Here is a 19,028-nt window from a genome sequence, read left to right as displayed (position 1 = left end):
AGGGGCGCAGCTCAATATCCGAATGCATTATGCGCTTTTTTAACGTTTAGCAGAGACTCGCTATCAACATGCGCACGTAGCTAGTTGTGTAAGTTTGGAGGACTTTTCATCAGGATTAGAATCTATGTGCCAAGCTTGTGAAGTCAGGTGCAATGAAAGATACTAAAAATACATGTGACGAAATAGTACGTGTAGGCTTCCGGAGTTTTTCAATATTCTCATGTCATGCCGTCCACACAACAAACGAAATGGGCTTCAGTGATGGAATGAGTTTCATTATTCTACCGGAATGGAATGCAGGCATCCAGCTGTTAGTGAATGCCGAACAAAGTGCGGAATCCAGTACCTGGCTGGAATTACGGAACGATGTTCGTCGAGTGCTGAAATAAGTAGGGTTAACAATTTCCCGCTGTTTTTGCTTATTAGGGAAGGATGCTATTTAAGAAAAAGTCACCTCGCATGTTCACCATAGGACTCTAAATGTTTACTTCTGCATAAGGCTGTTTTTTTTTCAAATTCATTTCACATGCAGATCACGTAGCTTTCAAGAATTGTTGCTTTCTTTCGCGGACATGGGTGCTAGTGATGATAAAGCACAGGGATGTTGCGCGCACGTTTATGGTGGCTTTTCTTACAGAGCTTTGGTAACTTCTCTTATTTCATCTCGCGTTATTTATCTCTGGGTCATTATGAATACTATGTAAGATTCAAGCATCATTCTAAATTCAACTAGTCTATAACATGGTGGGAGATTAAAATTAAAACGCCTTACAGCCATTGTGTGCCTGGTTGGAAGTGAGAACAGTTTTAAAGCACGTGGATCATTCGAAACACTGTTACTGTGCAGTTTTTTGCAATAACTTTTCATGTGTATGCAGAGTTCAAGGCAAGCCATAAAACCTATCTTAATAAAGATTATACCTGAGATGGGTTCTGTAGGGTCATCAGTTTAGGAAATGTAACAGTGCTAAATTGACATATTTTCGTGTGGATAACCGGATTTAAGTAACACAGAATTCTAGCGAATATTTTAGTTTCGCTGCGATAGAAAGAAAGCCCGCAAAAGAGGCTAATTGCTTTTTTTTCTGACGCAGGCGCAGTGAGGAGGCGCCGTCTTCAAGCATGACCTCTGCGCGCTACCTGTCGAGTGATTCAGTCACGGCTCTCGGGCACCCCTGCGTGGTCCTGCATTAAGGATCTGCACTCGCGGCGGTCCTCACCAAAGAGAGAGGCAGAGGGCCAGGATGACTTGGGAAGGCGTGGTGACGCTTCGCAAGAAAAAGAAAGGCGACTAACTCGCACGACGGTGGCAGAAAGCGGGGACGCTATGAAGCAGGAGTCCTGCGAAGGAGACGTCCTGCTCAGGCCGAGATCATGCTCTTCGACGCCAGACAGTGAGCTGCGCCCGGAAGATGAAAATGGTTACTATGACTTCCCTATGGATTTGCGAAAGAAGTCCCCCAAGAGCCCCGACGAAGAAGACGAGGAGAGCGCGACCACTGCCCGGCGGCGGCCGATCCACCCGGCGGCGCTAAACCACGCGTGGCAGAAAATCTTGCTGAACGCCATGCCGGCGCCGGCCGTGGCTTTTCAACATGGCAGCAAGAGACATTCCGAACTGAGCGCCCGACTGCTGGACGTCGCTGAAGAGAAGTCAGTGCCCGAAGGCCAACAAGAGTCGTGCGTGATAGGAAAGCCATGTCAGGACGACAAGGAAAATCACTGCGCATGCGCCTGCAGCGGAAAAAAAGATGGCGGCGACTCTCTACTTGACTTGCGTAAAGAACCCTCCAAGGCGGACGCACACGCGCGGGGCCCTCTTATGAGTGGCCCGTATCGCACGGACAAGGACTCCAACCCGACCCTGATACGCTTCCTTGAATCGCGCGCGCTTTCGTCGCAGCGGCAAGAATCCGACACGCCGGAGGACCTGTCGTCGCGCAAGACGCCCCCGGCTGAGCATCACCAGGACCAAGGGGTCAAGCGCGCCGCCAGCTGCCCAAAGCTCTTCGAGATCACCAGTGAGAGCCTGGTCGAAAGGCTGATGCGGGCCCGCTGCAAGTCCGACAGCGAGATACAAAATCGGCTCAACAATGGCTCGGCGAGACCTGGCGGAAACGAGGAATCGTCGCCGCCACCATCCAGGGACTCGCCATCGCTGACACTGAAGCGAAGGATCCTGGGTGGGTTAGCAACACCCGACCGGGCGAGGGTCGAGGAAGTAGGGTGCAAGCATCCCCGCATGCGCGTGGAGACGATCTCGAAGCCAGGTTCCCGGCCGTGTTCTCCGGTTTGTGACCAGAGGGCGCCGCAAGAAACTCTCCTGCAGCAGTTGCGGCAACTGGCGCCCGCAGCGCTCCCTCTCAGCATCTACGCCTACTACACGCAGATCATGCAGCGGCTGCACGAGCACGAGCTGCTCAAGCGCCACCTCGAAGGCATGGCAGCGTCCGGGGTACTGCCCGGTCCACTGCTCGCACCGACTACCTTGGTCGCCTCGGCGGCGCCAGAGCTGGAGCCACCCGAAGAGCACGACGAGCTGGGGCCGGCGGCTGGGAACAACCTCGACTCGTACAACTGCGGCATGCGCAAGAGGGCACCGCGAGCGCTCACGGGAAAGCACGTCAAGCACGGCACCGGGGCCAGTCCGTCCACCCTGCTGACGCTGAGGCAGAAGATCCAGGAGCGACAGAGGGCGCGCCAGCTGGGCCTTCTCGAGCCCGCCGTCCGCACCCTCAAAGGGACGAGGAAAGGGGGGTTTGGCAAGGGTTCCTCCAACGGCAAGAAGCTCAAGAAATGAACAGGGCGTGCGAGCTTTGGACCCTGAGCCAAGGCGAACAAAATCCTTCTCTACTGCCGTTCACGTTGGCAGCCAACCAGCACGCAGTGACACTCCTTCACCGACAGCTAAATATTCAACATACGCCATACTTCCGGGTACAAACACCGCGAGGGCTAATGTCGGGAACCTTTTTCTCAAGGGGCTGTCTTGCGCTGCTGCAACTTAAGCTTATCCAATTCTTTGCACTCGGTAACTTATTTTCCTGTCTTACAGAGTAAAATACGTTTCGACGCACAAGTTTTAAAAGTCTGTGCGCAAAGTAATGGCTAAACACGTTGTCCGATCGTAGAGCTTGCTGATGTAACAGTGCATAAAATTCGCCTTGATGACGTGTTTGATTGGGAATATACATTTCTATTCCATGACAAATTACTGAGCAAAGCGGCAGTCTTCTTTTCGAGACACCTCAGTCTGATGGGTAGGTGTACGAAGGGAAATTCGCACTCTCACGGCAAATTTAAATTTAGCCGATAATATTTAAAGGTCATAATTAGTACTTTCTTTAGATTTCTGAGAAGAAAAAAAAACTCATATTTATATGCAACGATAAAACGAAATCAGAGGATGCAGTCACAGTAAGGAACCGAGGACGACGCTATACTATCAACTGACTATATTTCAGTCAAGATAGATAGGTATATACCCTTCAGTAACGATGAAACTGGAGCGGTGGCCAAGTGGCTGAGCATCCGCCTCGCATGCGGGAGGTGCGGGGTTCGATCCCCAGTACCGCAGGGTGATACAATGGGTACAAGCTTTCCCCTGGCCCGGTGCTCGGCTTATTTAGGTGAAATGCTTGGGAAATGGGTCTTTGACCCAACCTTGAGAAGTCGAAAATACCTTGTGCAAAGGAGCTCTTTGGCCATGGATGCCCTTGCACCATAAAAATCCATAACCATCAGTAACGATGACTGTAGATATAAAAAGGCAAAAGGCAAGAGCAGAGTAACGACAACATTCACACCACGCTTTTTATATTTACATATAACTGTTGTAAACAGTTTAAAATTTTTATTTTTTTTGTCGAACAGGCTCGCTAAGCGGTCACTGACACGTGGTTCTGCTAATTTTTTTTATGATGCCTCTAAATGTTCGCGCTTTATCCTTGTTTCTTCACGCCAAAGAACGGTACTGCACTTAAAGAACGGAGGGCGCTTGTGCTTCGCAATGTGCCTAAGCTCTTCGGGAAGCACAAGTTCACTTCCTTCTACAGTTCTCTTTGGTGTGGAAAAACAAGGAGCCAGCGCGAGCATTTAGACCCATAATCAAAACAAGCAGAACCATGCAGAATGAATGGGCGCTTAGTTAGCTTGCTCGGCAAGCAAATGACTTTTTAAACTCTTTAGAGCAGTCGTGGATAAATATCGAAAGCGCGATTTGACGGGCGTCTTTACTGTGTTGTTATTTTTAGCCTTATTGGTGCCTACTGTCATGAGCGTGCATATCTTGCTTCGTTACTGAGGGGCATACATGTGGTCTTCACTGAAATAAACTTAAGTCGGTTGATCTGTGTCGGTGCCCTCTCCGGTGGTTTCATTCTTGCAAATATATACCAAATCGCCGAGCTGTCCACTCTACTGATTCATATTTGCAATTGCTGCGTAAAATGTAACGCCGCTGCAAGAGACAATTTGCGTCCGCAAAAATGAAACTTTGAGGTTCCCAAAGCTAGGGGAATAAGCTTCGGCTTTCACTAAGCTAGTAAAAGGACGCTTCTAACTCGCTCAGTGCATTACCCTCTGAAGGAGGCGATATTATTCGTGCCGTTATACTTACCCACGAGACTTGCTCTATGCAGATCACCGATCTCTGAGATATCTCCAGCACCGCAAAGCCAAAATTGGTACCAGCAGCTATACGACTTCGTCAAGAGGCTTTCAAAAAGAAAATCTCGCTGTCTCAGGATTCGTAAGCTTCAATTTTGAGCTTCTCATGCTGAAAATCGTTGAGTGTGCATTACGTATCGCTCGTTCGCGATTTCCTGCTTAGTTTACCCTACCTCGTGAAGGCCCGCGGTGTGGTAAGATTTGAGCACATTAGATGCATAGCTACTTCTGAACATTTGTATACTTCCAGATTGGATCTGTCACGTTACAGTTTTCTCCGCGATTTGTGTCGAGCCGCTTGCGTATAATGTAACTTACAACGAACACTGTGCGTCAGAATATTGCTGAACGGTGTTTTTACCAAGTTCGCTCCGATTAGTAGAATTTCTTATTCAACTTTTGTTACAGAAAGATTTCATATATGCATTGAGCATTATGTGTGCTCACTATATTTCATCATATACACATTCCAATTTAGCGTTCGACTGTGCTTATTTTTTTTTATCATTACTCACCGAGACCATGTATTTAGCAGTTGTCCGTGTAATATATGCCCTGTGTTTGACATCTAGTTTTTATACGCTCCGAGATTCGTGCATTCCATCTGGCTATGGGCTACAGAATTGTTCCCTTTAGAACACCACCCAGTGGAGTTTATTTGGAAATGCCGGCTGTGTTTTGTGAAAGTTGTTCTATACTTCTCCTAGTAACCAGTATTTATTACATGTTCGCGAGTTAACGAAAATTTGATGCCTATAGAAACCTGTCTCGCTCAAATTAAAATTGTTTCTGGTGGATAGGATTGTCTCAATAAATTATATTCATATTCTTCATGAATTGTTAATCTCAATGCGCTGATAAAGCTGACTTACATGAGCTTGGCAATTTTCTCTCGGATACAAAATAAGGACACACTGTTCAAGAGAAAATAATTCGCAAGAACGATGTGTTCGATCATCCGTCTCAAGAAGCGTAATGCCCTGTTTTAAGCCAGCCTCCTCGCTAAACCAGTTCTATTCCGGAACATTGAGTTTAAAATTTTTGGGGTCTTCTCTCGAAAATGCAGCACCTCGTGCATCTGCGCCCGTGTGCCAATGTGCAGACGCTGTCAGAAGTTTGTGGAATGCTATTCTTAGTGAACAAAAAAATTAATATTTTTAGCAGTCTTTTCTCACGTGCGCGAATAAATGCAGCCGTCCTATATCTAAGTGCGCGAGTTGCGACTCAAGGAATGCATCCTAGATGCGAAGAAACTAAATTTATTTGTAAGAGTCTCGTTGCGCAAACTTGTGACGCTGGATGTGCGCAGTAGACGGTTATTATCACGGTTAGCTTGCATTCGGCGGCTTCACGCCTAGAACGAAGATAAGTAAGCGCAAAGGCACGCGTATTTGCGAAATCCAGAGGAACCACTACGCCGCCTCCTGCGTGGTGCGCGCTCAAAAAGAGTTATCTCGGCGCGCACGTTTCGACTGGAGAACACAGAAGAACCCTTCTGTTCTCGCCCCTGTAAGCCTTCAAATTCACACGGAAAAGATTAAAAGCACTCATTTCATTTCTCTTCAGTTGAGAAATCACAAATACCTTTTTTTTTTTTCAATGTGATGCTTTTGCAAGGTGCGCGAGCTTCAACGTAGCTCTTGCAATATTTCCAAGCAATTTCGGAATACGTCCTACCTAGAAATAGCTAGCAAGTTAAGCTTTTTGGGTGTCCTCCGCTTCTTCTATCATTAGTATGTGTGCAGGGAATGGTTATGATCGCCAGTTATTGCTGACTTTTGTGAGCTGATCTTCTGATACGTTCCAGCATAGCAACTGAGGTAACGATAAAGTAGATTCCTCTTTTTTTATTTATTTTAAGTGACGCAAAGCACCCACCGTCTCCTGTGTCGCAATTATATGTGTACAGTCTTTTTTATGTACAAGCCCTTCCAGTCTGTCCGGAGGGTCCAAAACTGCTACCATCCGTCTCTCGAGGGTGCATTCCTCTCGTGGACCAAGTCCCAGCGGTATCCGTCCACACAGACAGCACCCGGTTTTCGAACATTACTGCAACAATGAAGCAGTTGCAGGCACGCCAAGATGTCTTCCCCGATAGAATATTAGCCGCTTTCCTCAACCAGGCTACTTATTTCGAAACTTTGTGGTTAAATATTCGTCGTGCCCTGATTCATACTTTCACGCCAGACACCTTTTCACGCTTGATTTGTAGGGCAGTGTTGTGTGTTCTTTGTGCTGTCTATTTCTGTCCAGAGCTGCCGGCAGTGAAATGTCACTTGTGGGAGAATATTTCTGTAAACGTGTTTCCGCGAATCCCGCTGTTTTCTTACTGCGCCTGTATTTATATTGTACCTCTTGTACTGAATAAAAAGGTTATTTTATCAATGCTTCGAGCGTTGCTATCTCTGAGGTGCGCCGCCGTGCACTTGTCTTACAGCGCAATCAGACAATCAATATATGTGTGTGTGTGTGTGTGTGTGTGTGTGTGTGTGTGTGTGTGTGTGTGTGTGTGTGTGTGTGTGTGTGTGTGTGTGTGTGTGTGTGTGTGTGTGTGTGTGTGTGTGTGTGTGTGTGTGTGTGTGTGTGTGTGTGTGTGTGTGTGTGTGTGTGTGTGTGTGTGTGTGTGTGTGTGTGTGTGTGTGTGTGTGTGTGTGTGTGTGTGTGTGTGTGTGTGTGTGTGTGTGTGTGTGTGTGTGTGTGTGTGTGTGTGTGTGTGTGTGTGTGTGTGTGTGTGTGTGTGTGTGTGTGTGTGTGTGTGTGTGTGTGTGTGTGTGTGTGTGTGTGTGTGTGTGTGTGTGTGTGTGTGTGTGTGTGTGTGTGTGTGTGTGTGTGTGTGTGTGTGTGTGTGTGTGTGTGTGTGTGTGTGTGTGTGTGTGTGTGTGTGTGTGTGTGTGTGTGTGTGTGTGTGTGTGTGTGTGTGTGTGTGTGTGTGTGTGTGTGTGTGTGTGTGTGTGTGTGTGTGTGTGTGTGTGTGTGTGTGTGTGTGTGTGTGTGTGTGTGTGTGTGTGTGTGTGTGTGTGTGTGTGTGTGTGTGTGTGTGTGTGTGTGTGTGTGTGTGTGTGTGTGTGTGTGTGTGTGTGTGTGTGTGTGTGTGTGTGTGTGTGTGTGTGTGTGTGTGTGTGTGTGTGTGTGTGTGTGTGTGTGTGTGTGTGTGTGTGTGTGTGTGTGTGTGTGTGTGTGTGTGTGTGTGTGTGTGTGTGTGTGTGTGTGTGTGTGTGTGTGTGTGTGTGTGTGTGTGTGTGTGTGTGTGTGTGTGTGTGTGTGTGTGTGTGTGTGTGTGTGTGTGTGTGTGTGTGTGTGTGTGTGTGTGTGTGTGTGTGTGTGTGTGTGTGTGTGTGTGTGTGTGTGTGTGTGTGTGTGTGTGTGTGTGTGTGTGTGTGTGTGTGTGTGTGTGTTATCTTTATTGTCGCCAGTAATGGCTTCGGACGTGCGTTTCGCGAAAACGGCAAGAGCACATTTTTTTTCTACCAGTGGCATGTACTGCCGGGGACACTCTCGGGTTTCGGCACCACGTTGTAAAATGTAAGACTCGAATGGTGCGACGGTGCTACGACACATGCCTGTGCCGGCGCACTCTATTTGACGGGAGCAGGGCCGGGCGCGCAAGTCGGAAAGCTGCAACCGCCTTCCGCCCCCGCCGGCACAGCATGTGGATTGAAAACATGCGGCCCGCACGCTGGCGGATCCGGTCGGAAAATGACCGCAGAACAGACTTAAAGCATCAATGGACGCATAGCCAACTCGCCGCAAACGTCACATTTCTCACTCTCTGCCTTGGGACCGGCGAATGCTGGGCACTCAACGGCCACCCCTCTTTTGTCACTTGGTGGTGCACTTGCGGCCGAGCTTGAGGTGTGAAATCGGGGGCATCTGCTGTGTTGTATAATGTGAGACTCGAATTGTGCGACGGTGAATACAGAGGAAACAGTGGCGACTCGGAGACGCATTCTTTAACAAACAAACAAGGAAAACTGCATTAGCTCTACGGCACGGATACAAAAAAGTGGTCGGGTCTCTCCTCTTTGCCGTCGACGAGGCCACTGCAGCTTGCCGAGAGTCCGAGGGGGCCTGGCCGTTTTTTTGCTGTACCCGGCCGTTTCGCTGCCCAACTCGCCTCCCGCATGTTCGGACTCCGGCAAGCACTAATGAATATGAACACTCAGGCAAAGTTTCTTCATGTCTAGCAACGGAAGAGATGAGGGACTGCTACGAGTGGAAGGGTGGCTGCGATTGTCCGAGAAGAATGAAGATGTGAAGCATCCACTGCTCCTCCCTCCCAGCCCTTTGTTCACGCAGCTCCTTATTAGAGACGCTCAAAGACATTGAGCGGATGCATTGAGAGGACGCAGCTTGTCTGCGCTCCGTGGATTTCTCGTCCTGTGCGCGCAAGATCCATTCGCAGTTCCACATTTTTGTCCGGATCAGACGTATAACGTCGAGAACTACTCGAGGATACGGTTTGATCCCAAGAAGTGACTTTCTTGGCATTATGCGGGACTTTAAGGTGGCGGTTCCACTGCCGCCATCTTGTGAGTAGTTCAAATTCTGCCACCAGGCTACGACACTGATCCATGACTGGGAAAGTGTCTACCCGTCTTGCCCCTGAGCGACCCGAGACTGGTTCTGGTTGAGATGTGTTTCCGGTCCTTTCTTGACCCGCGCGCTGCGTGAACGCTTTTCTTTTGTTGCTGCGCCTGCCTTCAGAGGGTTACAGATGAACCATGGCAAACCCGGCTGCTTGTCCCCGTCGTGCGTGGGGGGAGGTGTTGGCTGGGGTGGTTCGGCATGCTTCTTTCTCTGCCTGCTCCTTGCTGGTTTTTCCACAACCACACACGGTAGCCTTCTGCGGCTATGTAGCCAAGACTAAGCATAGAGGGAAGAAGGGCCTTGTCGTCGCGAGTGGAGCTTCCTTTGTTCGAGTTATGGCTGTGGAAGGGTGAAGGGAAAAAGTTGGAGAGCCGGGACAAAGAGGGTACCGTCTTTGCCCAAACGGCATCGGAGGGGGGATTATCTTTGTTCGGGATAAGGATGCGCGGCACGGGAACAAAGGACCGCTTCCCTCCCTCTCTTGTTTAGCCTTGGCTCATTTGAGGGTATGTGCCGCTTCGTTCTTGCGTTGTACCCGACTACAGACTTTTCTATTTTCAATGTCGATACATATATTAGTGTTGACAAAGAAAAAGAAAGAAAGAAAAATAATGCTGCTCAGCACGCAGTAAGCGAAAAGGGAAAGCGGACGACAAAAATAGAAAGGTGTGATATCATGCAAATTATACATGCTTTTTTATGTCCCAGGTATATACTTTTGGCGTTTTTTTGTTTTTGCAATGAACCTTATAGTTGAAGTCGGTGCCTTTCTTGTGTTCTTCTTTCTGCCCTCGTCTTTTGCGCGTACAATCACTTTGTCCCTGTTGATGCATAGTAATATTAGTAGTAGTCGGAACACTCCTGGTCTAGAGTGTAACCTGCCAACTCGAGCGCTGAAAAAAAAAAATTTTTTATCAAATAATGTTACATCTATGATAATACAACTGTAACAAAGACAGCTAGACAACTTCAGACAACGCTCGACGGATGCTTGTCCAACCATAGAATCTAGGGTTGGTGAAGAACAAGGTTTAGAGAAGTGGGCAACTGTCAATTTCTGTTTACCGCTGAGATGAATCGATATTGCACAAGAGACGTGAAATTGCTACCGAGAGGGTTATCACCGCAGCGTGTCGGAATGAGTTCGCCTCAGAAAAAAATATTCGTCGTACATGCGGCGGCATCTTGCAACTAATTCGGGACGGTCAATTTGAACAGAATTTTGCCAAGGTTTACAAAAATGCAGTATAGATGCATATCATTCACGAAGCGGACTAAGTCTAAACACTGAACGATGAAGGGGGGGGGGGGGGGAGAAACGTTGTCAAAAAAGGGGCCAGCTATAAAGGGATAGTTCTGTAGGCACTTTGGGCGTCCCCCTCCCCTCTCCCGTTTGGACCCTGAGCTGTGTGCTCTTATTTATGTTAGACGTACACCCCCCGTCAAAAGTATGGACCTCCTTCACCACGCGACGTCACGAAGATGCGGTGGCGCTGATGTTAGCAGCGACTTTCGCATGGTAGGCAAAACAGGTTCCGCTTGTCCATGCCTACCGCAGCTACCGGCGGCTGCTTCAAGCCTGTGCACTGCAGAAGCAGCATATATTGACCAGCTGCGTCACTGCTGGATCCACGTAGTAGCATAAAAAATATTAAATTAGCCTCGATAGGTTTCTCGCGCATAAATGCCGCATTCGGAAACTGGCTAACAGGCATTGGGCCACGGTAGTAAAGCGCGAAGTCTGGGAGTCGATAGGCACTGCCACTCAATGCACTTAATAGCATGTAAGTTACTGCGTTCATTCACCTGAACTTCAGGATAGTAGGCTGATAATTGCTCAAGGAAAAAAAAGACATATGTAGCTGCACACGTACTTATCACCTTGAGCCGGAGTGCACGGGGCGCCGACAGGTTCACTCGCCCTCAAGGAATGCGTTTTTTTTGTTAATAGCACACCATGTGTAAATGGCGCGTTTTGTGACATTTAATATTTACTTGAAACTGTTTCTTGATATGACGACGTAATTATTTCATTCGAGCAGAAACAAGTCTGGTACGTTGTGTCAATCTTGCGCGGTCGCTTTGGTGTGCTTAGAATAGCGTACCTTAAGTGTGCTAAACGCCATATGCTTTTTCATTGCATCATGCATGTGTCATGTTTCATGAGGTAATACATGATCGCGAAGCTTGTTTGGAAAGAAGCAGCCGCAGGCGTGCTACTAACAGACACGTGGCGAGATTGAGTGGGGACGCGGCATGAAAAGTGTTTTCGTTATTCATGCATGCGATATGTAACTAAACTTGGTGCAAATATGAAATTCCTACGCTAGTTTCAGTCATTCCTTTTATTTATAGCTATACCTGGTGGAGTTCTGGGTAATTATAATTAACACTGTCGTCAAGTCCCCCCAAGCTAGGTCTCAAATAATTGAGTAGATAGTGCGCAGTTTTTTTATGCCAGCATGTGCACAAAGCCCTGTTCTGTATGATGACGCGATTAGTTCTTTTTCTATATGATCAGTACTTATGCATGCATAGTTACGTGAAAACGTTTCTTACAAAAAATAACTAACACAATACTGCACGTGTAGGGAAAAAAATAGAGAGATTTATTACGCTCCTCAACGTCTCAGGAATAGTTTGCGACAAATGGAATCATTTGATTTTCATGCGAATTACGAAGGTGAGTGATCCAGTCGCAGAAAATGCGAGAGGTCAGAAAACGAACCTTAAAGTTTATTCCCTCGTTTATGGCATCTTCGCTTTCGCTTTGGTCAAAGAAATGCGGCACTGAAATCAAAGAAATTACCTCACAATTTTTGACGACCACACTTCTAAAAAGTGTAATTTATAAATTTGTACTCAATATTTTGCTATAATTTTTCGTCACGAAACTAGACTTCAGGGCTAGGAAAGAGAATAATTCTAGAAATCAAAAATTTTCATCAAATCGACCAGCTTAACAAGAGGACAAGTCGGCCTGGCTGGTGCGTGGTCATGCGGCTAATAACAGCGCTAAGCGAGACAGGAGATCGGGGACACGACGCTGTCCCCACTTTTTGCGCAGCGCGACACGTACGTATGTCAGCAGACGGTGAGCGCATGTCTGCTCCGACGAAACAAGGCCAGCACTTCCCCTCAATACTGTCCCGAAGTAAAATCATTCCGGCTAGTGCAGAGTGTCAAAACTTGTTTTATTCAATGACTAGCGCATAAATAAATGGCAGGAACGCTTTCTACATGTTTACTACTAACCATATATACAATACCGAGTGGCAAACTATTTCTCTTTATAGGCCGCACGTGGACAACGCGAGCTCGTGTACTTCGACAAATTACTAAGTTGGAAGCATCGACCATTGCTATGATTCGCAGAAACTGGAAACGCGCCTACAAGCCTTGAAAACCCGCGCACAACACCTATCCGCGACGCCACTCCCCGACCTTTTGCCTACCACGAGCTCGCTAGCGACTGCAGCGCCACCTCGTTTGTTTACAAACATGCAGGAGGTCCATACGGCCCAAGGGGTTTGCTTGTGAGGCCTGCTGCGTGCCTCGTTATGCATGCTCAGCGACCGTGACCTCTCGAGAGAGGAATAGCATCGCTTCCTCAACCTTCCCAATCTTTGGAGTGCTAGATGTGCTAGGGAGCCCCGCTAAACAGCTTAGAAGTAAACCCCTTGGGCTGTATACTTTTGACGGGGACTGTACGTCTTTCTTCTTGCATCCAGTTTGCCTTATTAGGTTGCTTACTGCCTTTAGAATTTTCCATCGCGTGCTGAAATGTATATCTTACTCGCCTTGCGTCGATTTGCCCCGTTATGGGGTTGGTCAAAGATAGAAAAAGCGTGCGTGCGTGTGTGCGCGTTCACGCACGCGTACCTTTAAATTGAAGCGACAGCTGTTATTTTCACACCGTCCGTTGTCAGGCAACTATAACATCCTTGTAGTCATTTTTTGATATTTTTTTCCCGCGATATTTTATTTGACACTGAAATGCGATGTCAAGAGCGGCACGCTATGGAAGAACGTTGGCAGCTGCTTCCTTGTCTTGCTTCAGCTTCCCGTAATAATGCACGCGCTAAAAGCAGAGTGCATGCCTTTGTAGTTTTCGAACCAATATATTGGGCGGACTACTGTCCATTATTTCAATGTAACCGGAGTGTATTGTCATATTTATTGCACAGGGAACACGCAAGAAACGTGTGTACAGTCATGAAATTTATGAGCGTGAATACGGGAGCGCATGGCAAGTATCCTCAAGACCTATTTGTGGCGACACGCGGCGGCTGCTTTTATCAACGTGGTGGAAAGGGCTTTGCCGCCTTGCCTGCTTCCAGCAAGCAGAAGGACACACATCCCTTTCCACTTTGTTTATGAAGGCGACCGCCGCGTATCGACAAGAGTAGGGTTCGAGGCTATCTGCCACGCGCTGCTGTGTTCACGCTCATAAATTTCATGACTGTACTTTCGTGTTGAGCCCGCCCTTTGGTTTCATGGGTTAGTGGCAAATCATTTTGAGATGGGCCAGTTGCCATGCATTCACACATTCGCAGCAAAATAATTCGCGCAAAATAATTCGCTTACGATTTTTATTCCATACAACACCGTCCATTGCGTGCGAAGCATTTTTTTTCAGCAAATACTAAATGATTAGACGCACCGACCAGATCGCATTCTGTCGGATCTGGAATGCGCCAATTTTTCAATGAATTTGTCAAGTAAAAAGAAGGCGAAAGCAATTACATGCACAGTTTTTACTGGTCGAACCAGTTAGTTTACTGTAGACGGCATGCACTTTCATCGTAGTGGTTATTCGGCTCCCCATGGTAATTCATGAATAGGCTAATAGATGTCACAGAGGTAAGGTAAGTGGTTTTATTGCATGATAAATGGAAGGAAAAAGATTATTGCTAGCCCCGGCAACTGCCATTGCTGCTGGAAGCACCTGAGCTGGGGCAGCGGAAATAAAGGATAGCAGGCAGTGTCTAGAAGTGAAATGAAAGAGGTGAGGGGATAGTAGAAAAGTCAGGGGGAGAGGTACACTGGCAATAAATCTATTTACATATTAACATAATAACATATATACAGGTAGCACGCACGTGAAGGTCTTGTGGAGCACAGTGCAAACACACGCACACGACATAAAGCCAATACAGCTGGAGTGGGGGCGTCCAGCTGTTCATCGTCCAAGGTAGCACACGCGGAGCGTTCCCCGTCTGTTTGAGGAATGCACAGAGGCTCACCACTGTTCGCTCGCGGACGCGCTCACTGCCCTGCGGCCACAACAGCACCGTGAGAGCGTCTGGGAGAATGCCCAGAGCCCTGTAGGCTGCGAGCATGTCACGACGATCATCGGCGAACGCGGTAGAGCGAAAGAGCAGGGGCTCTAGAGTTTCCGCCGCACCGCATCCGTCACAGAGGGCAGGGCATGTCAAGAGGCAAGGCAGTCATTTTAGCTGCTGGGCTGACTGCTGGTTACCTCAGTTAGTGCTATCTTTTTTGCTTTTTCCCTGGCCTCTACAGCAATCCTGTTCCAGTCTGGGCGGCGCACTTCCATGGAGCGAGCAACGCGGGAGTCTACAATTTCTGGAAGAAGGCAGTCTCTATAAAAACGTACCAGGAATGGCTTCATTTTCGTTGCCCAGAAATGGTCATCTCGGCGTACCTCTTGCACGTGTATTCCCTTTGTTGTATACACTACGAAGTCACAGATACTCCTTCTGGTGACATGAAGCTGGCCCTGCACTTGGTAAAAATATCTGTGCGATCATCTAAGCACTGGATCACCTTCTTTTTGCTTCTTCTCTGAAAACTTTCGCGCAGCTTCCAGGGGCTCATCTTCCTTTGCAGTTAACGGACATTTCACCTCTACAATTCGGTCCTCGTCAACTACCCCGTCAGGTGACGCTGCCAGGAATCCATGCTCAAGGTCAACAAACAGCCCGCATGGTTGAACAACTCTGTTCATCTGTTCTCCATATAACTGGAGTGCAACGCTCTCATGCTGCTTGGCGTGCTCCGTAGCAGAATTTGTGAAGCTCTTTGGATGAAGCAGGGCCTTTACCAGTGCGTCACAGGGTGTGCAGTCCCTTCTTATGCAGACAGCGTGGAAATTTGAAGCAGTGAGGCGGAGCCTCCTTTGCTCGAACCAATTCGAATTGTCTGCCTGTCCCCGTGTTTGTGCCTCAATCTGTTCGCATAGTTCCTTATCAACTTGGAGCTCCTGTAGCTGCCTTTCTGCTTTCTCAGCTAACTCATCAGGTGGCATGTCTGGCTTCATGCAATTGGCTCCATAGTGAGGTGATGAGGTGCAAGCGGCACGGATCTTCCGGTCATGCTGGCTGTCAAAAAGTCTTTTTCTAGGCAATCGCCGGTCTTTTGCAGCCATTTTCTTGTTAGCATACTTCTTGTAGACAGCACCGGGGCTCTCGTAAATCATTGTTTTGCTAGTTTTTGCGTGCCACTCGGGCCCTAGCTGGAAGCTTAGCCCAGCAGCTTGGCAGCGATGCTCATAAGAACCCTTCTGGCACCGGTTTATCTGCTTGCCGCCACAAAGCTTAGCAACAAGAGACATGAGGGCTTCCGCAAGGTTGCTTGTGTCATCATTGATGAGACGGTCAGCTTTTTCCGCAATACTGTTGGCTGCAGTCATAATCTTTGTTTTCAGCATGGTAGGAAGCGTCCCGTATAAGTCTTCACCCTTGGTGCGGTCACAGAAATAAATTTTACAGCCATCATGACACCCAAACACATGTTTTGGGCCATTTCTCAAGTCAGTGGCCAAATCACGAACAAGCTGTCTTTCATCAGCAGGATCCTCTCGTAACATTTCGGCATAGTGACTGACAGCCTTGCGCGCACCGTTCTTTATGCGCTTTATTCTCGGGCCCGATAACATGGGCCGGCCACCTTTGCTTTCCTTAGCAATGGCGTAGAGGCGGGAAGTGTAGCACTTGACAACATGGTTAGCACACTCATGCTTTCGGACGAAACGACCGTAGCTAACCTTTGACTGAATCTGATAGTAAACAGACGATCGAGTCTCCATCTCCTATAAAGGTGCGGTATTGAACACCGTGCATCTCCATGCTTCGCTGGAAACCCTCAACAAGGACATCTGCCTCCATGGCCCCTGAGCTTTGGTCCCAGTTTTTGTAGCAAGTGTGCTTCTTTGCTTCAACGTTTTTCTTGGCATAAAACTGACAAGTGCTGACAAAGTAGTGCGAGTGTAGTTCAGGAAAACTGCAACCCTTCTCGGTGGTTAGTGCCGAAATAGTGCAGCTGCAGCCGCCATGAAGGCAGATGATGGTTTGCGCGTAGTGATAAACGGCGGAGACTCAAGTAATTCCACTCGTCGACAAGCTAGAACACTGCTCGAGTTCTCCAAAAAAACGGCTACACGTAACTGACATCACTGTAAAAAACAAAGACGTGCATGCAGCATGATGCACGTCGACACAGTTCAGTCGCGTCGTTTCGCGCCAGCTGTCACGAGGTGCACATGCACGCATCGAGGCTGGTTCATGGCAACATTTTATTGTGATGTGCTCTTTGAAGATTTCTTCACGAGATACGAGATGTTGGCAGCCGCTGATGTGGGGTGTAAACAGAAACAGCTGGCTGCAATTCACTGGCGTCACCAAGGCTAGCAGACGACCAGGCCTGCACTCGACCATCCGTTTTGGAAGCAGACAGTGCCAAACTGCGCTCAAACCACGGTGAAAGACATAGCCTACTCTTACACCGTGGCTCAAACTGCCGGAACTAGCGCTACACACTCAGGGGCACCGCCGCACAGCTTTGCCGAAATGGTACAGCGAGTGCAGGCGAATCGAGCGCTCTCCAACTTCCCCTCCACAGCGCTAGCCGGAACAACGAACAATCGGCGGCACGAGGCAAAAGCCTGTCTCCTTCCTTCTTCAGCAATGCCAAAGCTGTCCTCGAAAAATGAGACGACGCCTAGAATGCTTTTCGTAGCGTCAGAGAGAGGCGGGAGAGGCGATGGAGAGCGCGCGGCAGCGGCGGTGGCCCCGGCACGCTAGCTATGCGCCGCTACTGCGCATGCGCAACTGGCGAGCGCGGCGGCGGCACCTCTGAGTCACCGCCGCAGCGACGACGGCGGGCGCCGTGTGACGTCACTGCTACTCGCGCATGCTCAGTACCTCCTTTCCTCAGCTCTGCGAAATGGCTAGGCGACTCGCGTAGTGTTGCTTTCGCAAAAAGCAATCCAGCAAAGCAATATGGTGTAAATCTGCTCGGAAGCTACAGAGGGCAAAATGGAAGGGAACGTGCAAATATCGTAGAGAAATGATTCCCTCTCGTGAACACCTCCTGATTTTAGGTGTTTGGCAGCGCCACACTTGTCATTTTTCTGAACTGTGACCATTTAGTACATGTGCGCTAATGTAGATGGCGCTACTTACTGCATTTATCGCGTGTCGCTGCGTTATCGCTATTATTGTTTGTAATTTGTGGACTTTGTAGTTGATAATTTTTACAAGTTGAATAAAAGAATAAGAGCCCGATATTTTAAGAGTATATTTACCTGAAAAATAGAAGCTGCGGAACGTTCCGAGAGCTTGTGCCCTTCATAAGCACAACGAAAAAGATAGCTAAAATCAACATTTTTTCAACTAGACAGTGCACGTTCCCCAAAAGCCGTAGAGTAAAGGCGATGCTTAGCCGCGTAGAGCGCAGTACTAAGTTTCTTCACGCAAAATCTCAGAATTGTGAAGTGCTGGTTAACTGAACAGTATTGCATTCCGTTTTTAAATATTTCGAAAAACGCTAACTTTGATCAGGAATAACTTTTAAACTAAACAAGGCAGATGAATGAAATTTTCAGAATAGATGAGCGATTAGACGCTCTCAAACTGTACAAGAAGTCGCCGCAGTGCAATGCATATCCCAAAAGTTATTGCAGATTATATTGTTCTGTTTTCTATGCTTTTCAAATAAGCGTGGCTAATAAACTAATCTATACACGTACTTCTAAATGCTTAAATATGCGCACTAGCATCACATCTCAAAGTATCTCGAAAGATATTTCTCTAGGTGCAAGAGGTTTTTCACAATTTTGCATTTCCTGAGACAAGTTGAGCTCAACTGCCAGTTTTCATCTTTGCGTTTTCTTTTACAGTTGAAACATCTTTTACAGTTGAAACGCATCTTTTGAAAGCAGAGAAAACTAGTTTTTTGGAGATATCTGAACCATATTTATGAAGCGAACGAGCGAGGTACAGTCGACGTACAAATATCACCAAAAATGGTTCCCACGCCAAAACGTGGGATCGCTAAGCCTCGCAAGCACTTCGGCACCGGGCCCGGCGTCCGTTGCCGCGTTCGGCCTGACCAGCGAGCAGCTACGGCTTCGACGATGGATGTGCATCACACCCATGGCTACGACCCCGTGTCTGGAGAATTCGGAAGTGTTCCGAGCAGCAGTAAACAAGGCGAGGCGAACTTTGATAATTCACAGCCAGAACCTGGATGGAAGACGATATACCTCAGGGCAGGACAGCGTGCACAAGGGCACTCGGCTCTGAAGGCATACGAAGATGGCCCTATGTCACCAGCAGCGAATCCCACGAGCCGCAAAAGGCCCCCGAGACTGCCTGACCTCGGCAAGTATGAATTTAAAGTTATTATCAAGCCGAAAGACCGTTTGTACCTAAAAATGTGGGGTGGGAGTGTACACCCACTTAACGTCGCGTTCTAAAACGCGTTACGTGGCAAGACGCTACGCACCAAACCTTACATCAGAGTTATTG

General features: G+C 48.0%; 1 protein-coding gene and 1 pseudogene across 3 annotated transcripts in view; one reads left to right on the top strand and one right to left on the bottom strand.

Annotated features, from left to right (window-relative positions):
• LOC144106424 (uncharacterized) overlaps positions 1 to 7,050 on the top strand; it is a 703,216-nt gene extending 696,166 nt beyond the window's left edge. For all 3 annotated transcript variants that reach the window (XM_077639234.1, XM_077639235.1, XM_077639233.1), the window contains one exon: positions 1,095 to 7,050. In XM_077639234.1, the coding sequence (XP_077495360.1) occupies positions 1,328 to 2,800 (1,473 nt within the window). In that variant the 5' untranslated portion in view covers positions 1,095 to 1,327 and the 3' untranslated portion in view covers positions 2,801 to 7,050. The remainder of the gene's footprint in view (positions 1 to 1,094) is intronic.
• Positions 7,051 to 14,710: 7,660 nt separating this feature from the next.
• Positions 14,711 to 16,400, bottom strand: LOC144108730 (uncharacterized; annotated as a pseudogene).
• Between the last annotated feature and the right edge of the window lie 2,628 nt (positions 16,401 to 19,028).

The sequence above is a fragment of the Amblyomma americanum genome, chromosome 10 (genome assembly GCF_052857255.1).
Source record: "Amblyomma americanum isolate KBUSLIRL-KWMA chromosome 10, ASM5285725v1, whole genome shotgun sequence".
NCBI lineage: Eukaryota > Metazoa > Arthropoda > Arachnida > Ixodida > Ixodidae > Amblyomma > Amblyomma americanum.
The sequence above is the reverse complement of the archived record's forward strand: the minus strand, read 5'-3'. Positions and strand labels throughout refer to the sequence as shown.